Below are 12,374 nucleotides of genomic sequence, written 5' to 3'. Positions count from 1 at the left end.
TAAGAAGATGTGAAGCTCCGGAATCCAGATTGAACATGAGGGACCAGCATTGGGCTCCAGATTGGATAAAGGATCACCACCTATTTGCTTAATTTGCAGTCTTATAATAACCTTATCAAGAGTTACAGATCATGGAAAGTCATAATAATCATACACACCAATCCAAACATGGCTTTTATTTCATATTTTGAAAGTCTGAGAGCCATAATTATTAAGAGATACACCACAGCCTTAGCAATACATATTTTCACAACTCACACAATAGCAACATATGCTAAGCATGGCCAATCTTTGGCCAAGCATGTCTTTGGTATTATACAGATATAGAAACAAGATAGAAGTCTTTGTATTGTAATTCAGCAGTACCTGGATTTTAGAGAGAATTCATTTTTCGGGCTTAATGAACTGGTTGCAATCTATACCCTTGTCAGAAAATGCCTTCACAAGCTTTGGCAAGAGCTTAGCAAGCATGATTTTGAACCCGGTAGAACTTCCCTTTAAATTTTCACCCTCAGTCTTTCCCCATTCTATAGCATAACCCACCGGAGCTCCTTCCATATATGCCTTACAAGCACTTATAATAGACTGAGAACATCGCCTGAAGTGTTCCTCCACTAGTGCCTCGAAGTGCTGCACCAGCAAAAGTTGAACCTTGTAAAGTGATGTTTAACTACGCGGAAGACAAACTCAAAGGTTCTAATTAAATACAATCATTCTCTTTTGAAATAGGGTTTGGTCATGTAAGTTGTCAATCTAACTTTTTTGTGACATTCAATCTTTGGGGTATCATGTAAGCTTTGAAAGAATAATTTAATGGAGGCATCCTTTTCATGGATATCTCTCCCATATGAATCCTCCAAGTAGATTCATTGTAGACAATGGAACTTATGCAATTGAAGTCATTGCAAACAATAAATGATTGAAAATCATGCGAGACTCAAACCACCACAACGATAGACTGAGTTGAGCTTCGAGAACTAATGGTTGTACCTTGGGGGGATTTCGTAGTAGATATAGCATGGACTTGCACGTGACAAGGAATGCATTTTCATTGTAGCTTACTGAGTTTTTCTCTCCCTCAACTCTTCCAATCTGCTTTTCATACCCCGCTTCATTGAAATAAGGCTTATCATTAAGCACGAGGGCCTGGAGCGAGAGAAGAACCTGAAGAATGGTTGAGCTTCCTGGATTCCATACTTCAGAGCCTGTACCAGTCCATGTATTGAGAAGACTAAGACAAACCTTTCCAGATTCATACAAGTTAGGGTTTACACGGAGACCACCGGAATTGTAATGCACCACCTGCATGAGATTTCATGTCACAATAACAACATAAGATTCTTTTTGGATATAAAATACCAGTCTCTTTTATGAGTGATTACATGCATGTATATACACAACAGATTCATGCATGGACTGTGAACTTGGACACCCACCCTCTTTCATTTAGTTGAGCACTATTTAAGTATTATACAGAGCACAAAGTTATTAGTAAGTAAGCACATTAAAACTATGAGAAAACTTACAGGTGGTTGGTAAGGATAATCTAGGGGAAGGAAAATGTCAAAGAAGAAAAGTCCATCATGATATGGAGTTCCAGGTGCGCCAACAATGGCTGCTCGCAGTAGATCCATCCTTTCATCAAAGACACGGACATAGATTGTTTCTGTGAAGTCACCAAAGGTTTCTAAGTAATAGCACAACAAACATGGTTTGCAAAATTTGCAGAAACCCCATCCAATTTCCAGAAAAAAAGAAAATAAAAGAATGGGAAAAGACAAAAGTGCTAACCAGGAAGATCTTTCTCTAGAATGCTCCATTCTTGCTGAACCTTCTTTAACCAAACTCTTTTTACCTATAAGGGAATTGAAAGGGAAAAAGAATGATCATTCTGATTGTTTGAACATATTATCTTCTACATTTAGGAGGGTAAGCCACGTTTCTTGCCTGAGACAATGCCAACCCTTTATCCGCACCAAGAAAGTGATGGTCTGAGCAATCACCAACCATATCAAACCACCTAAACTGCTCAGAGTTCTCATTGGCTGTTGAAAATGGAATGGCTTCATCACCTTGAGTTTCTTTAACTTCATGATCTAAACTTTTCTTTCTAAATGTCTGCAACAGCTCACAACTATCCATCACTTCGTTCTCGTGGAAAATCCTAGATTCATTTCCATCTTCAGAAATCAAGCCGGATACAACTGGGCATGAAATTGAAGTTGAGCCAACAGATCCAAACAGGTTTGTTGCAATGCTAACGAAAAATTGAATGGCAGCATGAGGAAGGAAAAAGAAACCAAACTCCCATGAATGCTTTTTGCAATTTTCACCAGCACCATCAGAATCAAATAAATCCTGAGTGTAAAAAGTGCTATTCAGATCACACGGAGACAGTTGTGATAACACAGTTTCTTTAACAACTTCCAGAATCATATTGGAAATATTAAAAATCCCCTCACTTACTATTTTCGACTGCAGAAAGACAAATTTTAAGACAAAATGTTGCTCATATCTTAAGATGCACTCAGTCTCAAGTTAGTCTAGAGTTCTTAATTTTAAGGTGCCACCAATTCTCCCACTTTGCTCTACATAACCAATCAATTTATCATTTTTTAAATACTGTAGTCACCAATTAATCCAGGGCATTGAAATCACTACTCCAAATCTGTTTGTACGCTATTTGACAAGTGCGTCAAAGAGAGAGGGAGAGAGAGAAAGGATGGCTTTACCTTTCCTGTATGGTTATAAGACTCTTTGTCATGTTCAATCATCTCTTGATTCGATTCCTCAACATTTTCTTCATAGAGCACAGGAATTGCAGTTGGACCTTCATATTTATCCACCCGAAATATCTCATCAGGTGTAACCTGTAACGATGGCCAAAAAATAATTTGAAGAAGTTGCAATCTCTAATTCATGCATTGAACAATAATATAGTAATTCACAAAATGGGTTTCATAAGTTGCTGAAGTTGGCTGGATATCATAACACTCGCTTAGTATGGGTGTTTGCATTACCACATCTATACCTAATCACTGCATTTTAATGAAAGCTGGAATGATGATCAAAATCTATTGTATCGCTGCCCCAAGAATCAAGAATAGACATGCATCTCCCAAATAATTATCACAAGTGGCAAAATTTGGTCTTAAAATGTTACAAGGTCACCTAGTTGGTTGTTTGCAACTATTACCTCTACTACAGGATAATGTTGTTTCACTAAAAGTCGAATCCTATCCTACATTAATGAACGCTTTCCTTTCCCCCTGGATAATTCATACAAAATTTTAAATTTGGAGAAATATTGTATGACAATACCACATTGTCAAGTTAAAAATGTCAAGAATATATAATAAGCAAAAGCCTCCAATAATTCATTAAAAAATCAACAGGTCATCCATATTTCACAGGAAGGCAGAAGATGCATCAGGCAATGGCATTTTTTTTTGAGTTCAGTGCCAGCTCAATGCCAATTACCACCAAAGTTACTGAAAGTGTTTATCAATGTGCAAACATGACAGTTTTGAGGCATGTGCTACAAGAGGGGAACGGATCAACCCTAAACCAAACTCAAATTGGATTAACAATGGTCACAAATCAACCATCTGTAGGGTGGAGAAAATTTTCAGCCCTATGAAAACTACATTTTTAAGCACACACCAAGTACATAGCCTGTCCAAAAATAGGGGAATGAATGATGGAAATTACCATCTAAGCACAAAATTTTGGGAAACGATATCTTCATGCCGTTTTTGTTTCTTCCACACCACCAAATATGGAAATAGTGCTACCCAGTTAGTTTTCTTAAGCCAGATAATTATATATGCACGCAATGACTAATTTATCAATGATATACAGAAGAAAACACCAATCTGGTGAAAGATTCCCTGTAACGACAAGCCAAACCTGACTTCAATTAAAAAAATTCTTGTTGACCCCACCATAAATCCCATTTAATAGACAGTATTATTTTTTAAGTTTACATAAATACTCTCAAAGAGTGACTCAATGATCTGTTCTTGTGAAGAAACATTGTTAGACTTGATTAAACAATCTCCCAATATAATGCAAAACTTGCTGAATTCCAATACTAGCTGAGTGATTCAAACGACAATAGGCCTCACATTTTCAGCTCTCTCATGTGTCTCTTTCGTAATGATTTTTCAGTGGTCGTATACTAATTAATTGCATGACAGTGTGCAATCTTAGTTTGAACATATCCCATTTGCCTAACATAATCATCTGAACTTTTCCCCTTCAAATATAAAAAATTCCGAAAGTAATTGTGAAGACTTAGGGTAGGTTTGGGGGTGAGATGAGAATTTTGTGTTTTGTTTTGAAATTTAAAATATTAAGTTTTGGTATTATTATTGTTTTGAGATTTGAAAAATGTGTATTGGGATTTGAAAAAGTTGAATTGTTTATTATATTTTGTATGGAGATTTGAAAAATGTGTAATGATGAGATGAGATGAGATGAGAATTTTATGTTTTAGTTTTGGTCCCAAACCTGCCCTTAGTCCTAGTCACAACAGTATCTTATACAATCAACAAAATCTCAACTACAAGTGATTGAGTACATGCATGCACAAATAAATATTTAGATGACTATATCATACCTTGGTTTGCAAACCAGTAGCCCATCTCACCTCAACAGAACCACCTTTGAAGCCTGTGACATTGCCAATACACGATAGGTAAGACTTATCAAGGTATTGGTTCTGATCCTTGTTGCATTTCAAAGCGGCCTCCTCACCCATGCAAGTTTCTGAGGTTACATGATCTTTATCCTCTGAATCCCCAAACTGGTTCTTGACTAACCTAAACACAACATCACCAAAACAATACGAAAACTCAGGGTGCTCAACCAATTCATAAGCACTCAAAGTTTCCTCCATCATGCATCCATCCAAATTACTTGCTTCACTCACAGCAAAATTTTTCCACTGCACCCTTACAGTTCGTTCCTTTGCATCCACAGACTGCACAACACCCCATCTGTGGCTGCTAGACATGTGTGGATCCTCACAAGTTCCATTTTCCAACACAAATTGTTCAGGCAAGAATTCACAATCGTTTACAACAGTCATAAGGAGTAAATTTTGCGAATCAAGTCCAAAAGAGTAGCTGCCATCCTGCCACACAACATCGACTTTAATCTTTGTCTTCACAATCACAAAGACCTCATCTAAATTTGAGTTCCTAGCCTTAAATACACTTGCTAAGTTCTTATGATCTTTAATCAGCTGACCAGTAGAGTGCTCCTTTTCACCCTCACTGTCAGCTCTTGGAAGTAGGCACCAGTCACCAAGCTGCCAATTTGCATATGAAAAACAAGACAACAAAGTCAAGTTTTTCGGATCCTGCAAACATGGTGGAGTAGGCAAGCTCAAATCACTACCCAAGGGAGCAGATGCAAGCCAATCCACATACACCAAACCTGCTTCCACAGCACAAACAGTTCCTTCATCTTGATTTTGCCTCCAAGTACCACGTAACCAACTAGTTGGTGTAGAAACATTTGATGGCCTAATTCGCACTCTCTGCCCTGGATAATATGGATACTGTGAGTCTTCCAGTACATCATGAGAAATTGGCAAGACTTTCTCTTGGTCTATGACAGTGACTACACAGTTTGCCCCATCATCAAAGTTAACAGTGACTTTGTCAACTACTTTGTCAACCCTTCCAAGCCAAGGCCCACCAACCACATAATCCCCAACTGAAATGGAGCGGATCTTTAGAAGTTTCTTGGAATTTACATTTTTTACTGTTTTTCCCCAAACGGTCTCCAAATCTACCAACATATCAATGCCAACCACTCTGCCCATCTGTCCAGATGGATCTGTTACGGAGCCCACCAAATCCCCATGTATAAATCCCCTCTCAAATGAGAGAAACTCATCAATTTTCCCAATGCTCTCCTCGAGGCTTGACAAGATGCTGCTAGCCTGCCCACCATATAAGTATTCAGTTTCCTCCTGACCCTCACTGCTGCCACTTTCACTGTAACTCTCCCAATCAGAGTCATTTAGGAACACATCCATGATTCAGATGCCTATTAGAAGATACGATTACAACTCAGTCTAATAACAATTGCATAATTACAAGAATAAAAAGGAAAGGCATCAACAGAGAAGAATTAGAGCCTGTAGTCTAATAGGCAGGATCTCTCACCTCAGCTGAAAAAGATACGGACTCACAATTATGTTTTCCGGTAAGCCTGCTCAAATTCCTCAGTTGATCTTCACTGAATATCACAAGAACAAGATTCTTTTAGGAAGTCAAATATCTTCAAAGAAAGCACATACTCCTTAACATTTATAAAGAAATACTGGATTAAAATCAAGACTTAACCACATTTCTCTTAATTGACATGACTTTGAACTACTTAGGATGTACTTTTAGATTGTAATACTATAACAATAGTTACCAAGAAGAAAATTAAAGTAGGGATAGAGATAGGTACCGTAATATTTTTCCCCTTGTAAAGAAACTGGAGAAGTTGACAGTCTCGCTCCTAATTTGAGCTCGCTTTGTTAATATTTATTGCCTTGAGGATGAGTAGTTTGTAGTTGTTCCAAAGGAAGATACCAATTACAGATTAATACACACACACACACACTAATTGACGATGATATCTGATAGTTTGTCTATATCTCCAACCGGATATGTAAATTGCTAACACTGGAGATCTGCTGCCAAAGGAGATTTGCCCTATAGAGATAACAGGAGTCGAGTTACAACCCCAAATGCCAAAGGAGATTTGCCCTATAGTGATAACAGGAGTCGAGTTACAACCCGAAATGCCAAAGGAGATTTGCCCAATGAATGGACAGAAGTTCCCACTAGAAGAAACTTCTGAAAGAGACTTTCCCACTGCAGAGGAGTACAAAAGCTACCACTGTCAGATAGATCTACCCCACAGATGAGATAGAAGATCTTCAGAAGGAACAAAAAGTAATTGCAGGAGATATTCCAATAGCAAGGGTGGAGTTCCAGTTAAGACGGATGAAAATGATGAATGTCCAACCAAACAACTCTGAAGTCACCCAACTGAAGGAATCTTTAGTAACTTTTGCCAAAGGAGATTTGCCCAAAAGAACTGAATCTTCACAAAATTATGCTAAGCAGTTTGTTAATCTTGAAACTTATATTGCCAAAGGAGATTTGCCCCAAAAAATAACTATAGTTTCTGTCACGTTATCTTCTGCCGAAAGAGATTTGCTTCATGTAAAGAGTTTGATTGACCAACTGAAATCCAAGGTCCAGATAAGGTGAGTCATTTCACATAACAGGATACCAATTGTAGATATATCTAGCAGCTTGACTGACAGAAACTCAGTTGCATATTGTTTGTCTCTGAGAGCTATCTGAATAAGCACTTTAAACTGAAGAAAGTTTCTCTAAACAGCTGAACATCACAATTGAACCTGAAGCAACACCATATCTATAGCGACTTTGAAACAAACAGGATGCTGTCTCTGACAGAACTAGCAGTGTAACCAAGTTTCAGAGCTAAAATGCAGAAGAGCTTCTCTAAGCAGTTTTACATTTCCACAGAACCTGAAAACACAAAAGCTGATAATAATAAGTCCTTAAAAACTTTTAAATATTGACAGAAAATAGAAGCAGCAAAATCTGAGAATCCAGAATCAGTTAATCTGATTGCTTCTACCATTCTTTCAAAAAGTAAACTCTTATAAACTATAATAAAGAGACCAAAAATGGCCATACAAGTAGACGAAGAAGAAAAAATAGAGAGGTTGAGTATTGTTAACATTTGATTTGACTTTAGACACTCATAAGCGAAAAACTAGTGTTGTTTGTGTGTAAACGATAATTAGCTAACCATTACCAGAATACTACAATTATATACATAACAGAATTAAAACCAGGATCTTTTTAGATACATACAGCTCTAAGATGTGTGTTTTTTTTAAATATTAATTAATCGAATTAAAGGTTCACCTTTAAGAACAATGGATATGATAATATGTTAAAATTCTTTCAATGCATGAGCTTCATAATGTAACCATCAACTCAGGGTACCAGAGAGAGTGACAGAGAGAAAGCAGTCATATGGTATAACAAAATCAAAGTTGGTGCTCCACCATTTATATTGCATTTGAATTACGGATTTTTCTAGAGGGGTTTAATTTCAGACTCCAGGATGGATTGCTGGAAAATGTAGTTTTAACAACACGTGAAGGTCAAGGGAAAGTAGAGCAACTATTGAACAGATACCATAGTTCATCCAAGTCTATTTGTGACAACACCTTTAACCTAATAATCATTGCTTTTATCTATCAACAAGGGACCGATTTCACCAAGATTAGTTAAAAAAAAAAAAAAAATTACACGAGAGAGTAACTCTCAGTTGTCATATATCATTCAAGCAATTGAAAACATGAGCTAAAAATTCAAGTTCCTAGCTCCAAAGTTTTCAAATGCAAATGAAAACAAAAATTATATACAAATCCCATTAGCCATCAATTTCATTTACAAACAAATCTTCACTCCATTTCGAAGAACGTCCTACAATGGCCTAGTGAAAGTAATCTTGACAAACTATAGTAACGAAAGATATACCACCAGCTTCACTGCAACACCCTTACAAACTGTCGTGACAGTCCCATTCGGTACCGCCACATTAGTTATTAAACTCATGTGAAGAGTCCACTTGTGTCAGGTGCCACATTAGTCTTATAAACAAAGTAACCATTTTTTAATGAAAAACAAAAAATGTAGGGATGGCCAAACCACCCCAACCCCTTTGAGGTGAGGGCCGGCCACTGCCTCAAGGGAGTAGTCAGCCACCCCAAGGTCCCTATTTAAAAGTAACTTTCGGCTATTTTGTTCTAAATTATTTTTAATTTTATAATTATTTACTATTGTAGCTTCGATGACAAGTGGATTGTCCACGTCAGCGTGTGGCAGTGACACATGCGACTAGCATGTTAGTTAAGGTATTGTAGTGAAGTCGGTAGCATATCTACCATTAATCTACTCAATCTATACGAACAACCGTGCCCCTCAAGAAACTCAATCGCCATCAAAGAGAACTTTTCCAAAGTCTAAAAACAGAGAACTTGCATATTCTCACACCAGACTTCCATAAATATCACTATTCCAAGCTTATGCCCCCAAGAAATTCAAGTCCCACGAAGATCCAAAATATATAAAAAGTTAAAAGCATTTCCAATAATTTCTACAAATTTAAACACCCCATATTAACCGAAAGCTTGTTGCTTGATTGTGGGAAAATTCAAGATAAAAGTTAATTCATTAATCCATAAACAACAAAAAAGAAAGAAGATGTTTAGAAAAGATGGAGATTGAATGACAAAAATAGAAGAACAAAGTACTGTACCATTGGCCACCTCTGCTATTCATTTGACCGCTCAATTTTATTATCAGCACCCAGAAAACAGCACAAAGTCTTCAAAAAGCTGATCAAAGGAATAACACCCAGAACATTACTGACCGAAAACGAAGCCGCTCCTATGGTTTTCTTTACTTGAAAGTTTTCTTGTACTTTCTCGCTACCTCTTTTCTCAGCCAACAGAAGAATTTACTGTTGGTCAAAGAAGGGAAAAGCTGGGAACTCAGAGAGGCGGAGTTCCTCTCTGAAGCCCGCCCTTCTCACCATAACCGAGCCTCCAAACCATTAGAGCTAGCACTGTGTCTCTGTTTCTGAGGATTGGTGTGGCTTCCTGGGATAGGTGTGGCTTCCTGTTTTTGTTGCTCTTGGAACGTTGTAGGTTCTGCGAGTGGGCTGCGCTTGTGAGTCTCATCCAAATAAACGAGGAGAGCGACTATTAAAAATGGTTACGAAACAAGAATATACCAACAGTAGTATCGGACATGCCGTAGCTGTTACAATCTTAAAATTAAAATTATGTTTTTTTACCAGTAAATAAAGTTTTGAATAATGTTAGATGGAGCCCGACGCGCACTCTTATTTTTTTAAAATAAAATTCATTATTAAAAAATAAAAAATAAAAATTTTATATTTATTATTTTTATTAAAAGAAGTATGCAGTATTTATACGTTTTAAAATTATACAAATCATTTTTTAAAGAATACTAGATATATACAATTAAGAGCTAGAGATTGATATAAGGAAATAATTTCTATTTTTTGTTTATAGTTTAATTAATTTGTATACTTCTAGGAAAGAGAAGATTAAATTATTGGTTCTAGAAAGGGGTGATTAGATTGTTGATTCTAGAAAGTAAATATTGTAGATTATATAATTCAAAAAATAAAGGAAAGTGAATTTTTGGAAAAAGAGCTAGAGTTACAAAAACTATTTATATTTTAAGATTTAAATGCCATATGAAAATTAAATAAATTATATATATAATAATACTAGAATTATGCTTTTTTTTAGTTAAGATTATATAATTAATTTGATATTCTTAAAATGTTCTGTTGATGTATGTCAGCTAGCAGACCAAATTATATATGGAAGGTGCTAGCAGGCTGCCCATCATTTATAGTTGGTCGTATTGCTAATTATAAATTTGTTATTATTTTTTTAAAATATTTTTAATTATTAAAAAAATAAAAAATATATAATTTTATTAATAATTACTTATTTAATTATTAAATAAAATATTAAAAAAATTAAAATACATGAACGATAAGATTGAATGGCTCCACTAACATTTTCCATTATATATATATACAAACACTTTTGGCGATGGCTGCAGCTTGCTTTAGTTTCCCACGATAATGGCCTTCACATGTTAACGTTCACGTACGTAAGTAGCTTTTAAAAGTTAAAAGGATCCAATATTCCAAAAGAGTATATGCTAGCTTGATCATACATTAATTACAACATCACACGTTTTATTATTGTGAAATCATATTTTTGATCATAAACAAGGATATATATATATATTTATATATGTGTGTTAAGAGAAACCAATTAATCAATAATCATGATGAAGTCATTAAGCATTTAAACTCATTTATGCTTTACACGTAATATGAACGGCCTTATTGATCATGCATGTTGTAATCATCATTTCTCTACAAAATAAATAAAAATCACGCATGCATGCATGCCATGAGGCGTTTCCGACTAATTGCTACATATATATATATATATATATATATATATATATAAGAACTATTAATCCTGACTTTCTCCAATGTACGTATATATATAGTTCAGACAAGTAGTGTTTGTTTCAATATATGATGGCTCTCCAGCTTGCACCATTTATTCATGCCAAGCGCATGTCTACTCTTGATCTTCTGGATATCCATGAAGAATAATACGAGAAAAAGATGTTGAATTAATGAAAGATGAAAACCGAGAACTCTTCTGATCTGTACAGGCCAAAGAACGAATACATATTAACGAACGTGCAGGTTATAAATAATATTTAGGACATTGCTAATGCTTGTTGAAGTAGGCCACTTTTTAGAAGCAATAATGGAAGTCACTTTAAATTATTTCCATAAAGATGAAAATAACAAGTTTGGTCGATCGAGTAAATATGAACACATATATCTGTATATATAGTAAGCATACAAAAAAGAAAATGGACGTTGCTATGTTCATGAAGAATTTCTATCGAAATTCTCTACCCAACACTTCAACTCTTTTTTTTTATTATTTTTTTGTACTTTTTCTTTAACATTTTTTTAAAAGTATTTAGCTATTTTTTTTAAAAAAAAATACATATTCATTTAAAAACATTTACTTAATCATTAAGTAAAAAAGAAAAAAATTTAAAAATAATAAAAATAATTTCGGTAGAAGATCTTCTATGGACAGTGTTTTCCAAAAGAAAAGTACTTTTAACACAAATGCAAAATTACTGGTTTTGATTGTTTATAGGGAAGAACAAGAATATAATATGGAGTGAGAAAACAAATCAGGCAAACTGGTTCTTTTTCAACGGTACTACATTTTCCTTAGGATTATGAAGATCCTCTTTTAGGTACAATCTTCATTTGAAAAACGAGACAACTGCATCTATATCTTGCCGAAAAGACATATCATACACTTTGCTAAACACACGTTGCAATGAAAATGACAGATTCCTAATTACTGCATGCATGCAGTTTATGTACTTTGTATAATCCATTATATGCTTTTCTTTTTGCTGGATCGCACACAGTTGCTAAAGTTTTAATTCTAGGCGTGCATTTTGTCATGTAGTGCATGCCCTCATGAATATGCCTCCAAATTCAAGTAATCTGAACCAAAGACGTTTTCGCAAATTAAGGACCAAACCACACGTACGTACAAGCTGATCAGATCTGAACTGGGATGTTTAGTAATTAATCTATTTTTTGGTAAGTATTTTATAAAAGTGACATATATCCGAGGAAAGAGTACTTACGATCGA

General features: G+C 35.4%; 1 protein-coding gene across 1 annotated transcript; it reads right to left on the bottom strand.

Annotated features, from left to right (window-relative positions):
- Positions 1-129: 129 nt before the first annotated feature.
- LOC109011512 (probable ubiquitin-conjugating enzyme E2 24) lies at positions 130-9,796 on the bottom strand. The gene is made up of 10 exons (XM_018992755.2): positions 9,376-9,796; positions 6,472-7,568; positions 6,180-6,252; positions 4,622-6,060; positions 2,733-2,870; positions 1,948-2,358; positions 1,792-1,855; positions 1,527-1,666; positions 991-1,302; positions 130-630 (listed from the first exon to the last, which is right to left on the bottom strand). The coding sequence occupies exons 4-10, from the start codon at positions 6,047-6,049 to the stop codon at positions 385-387; spliced, it is 2,739 nt and encodes a 912-aa protein (XP_018848300.1). The 5' UTR covers positions 6,050-6,060; positions 6,180-6,252; positions 6,472-7,568; positions 9,376-9,796; the 3' UTR covers positions 130-384.
- Between the last annotated feature and the right edge of the window lie 2,578 nt (positions 9,797-12,374).

This window comes from Juglans regia, chromosome 4 (genome assembly GCF_001411555.2).
Source record: "Juglans regia cultivar Chandler chromosome 4, Walnut 2.0, whole genome shotgun sequence".
Taxonomy (NCBI): Eukaryota; Viridiplantae; Streptophyta; class Magnoliopsida; order Fagales; family Juglandaceae; genus Juglans; species Juglans regia.
The sequence above is the reverse complement of the archived record's forward strand: the minus strand, read 5'-3'. Positions and strand labels throughout refer to the sequence as shown.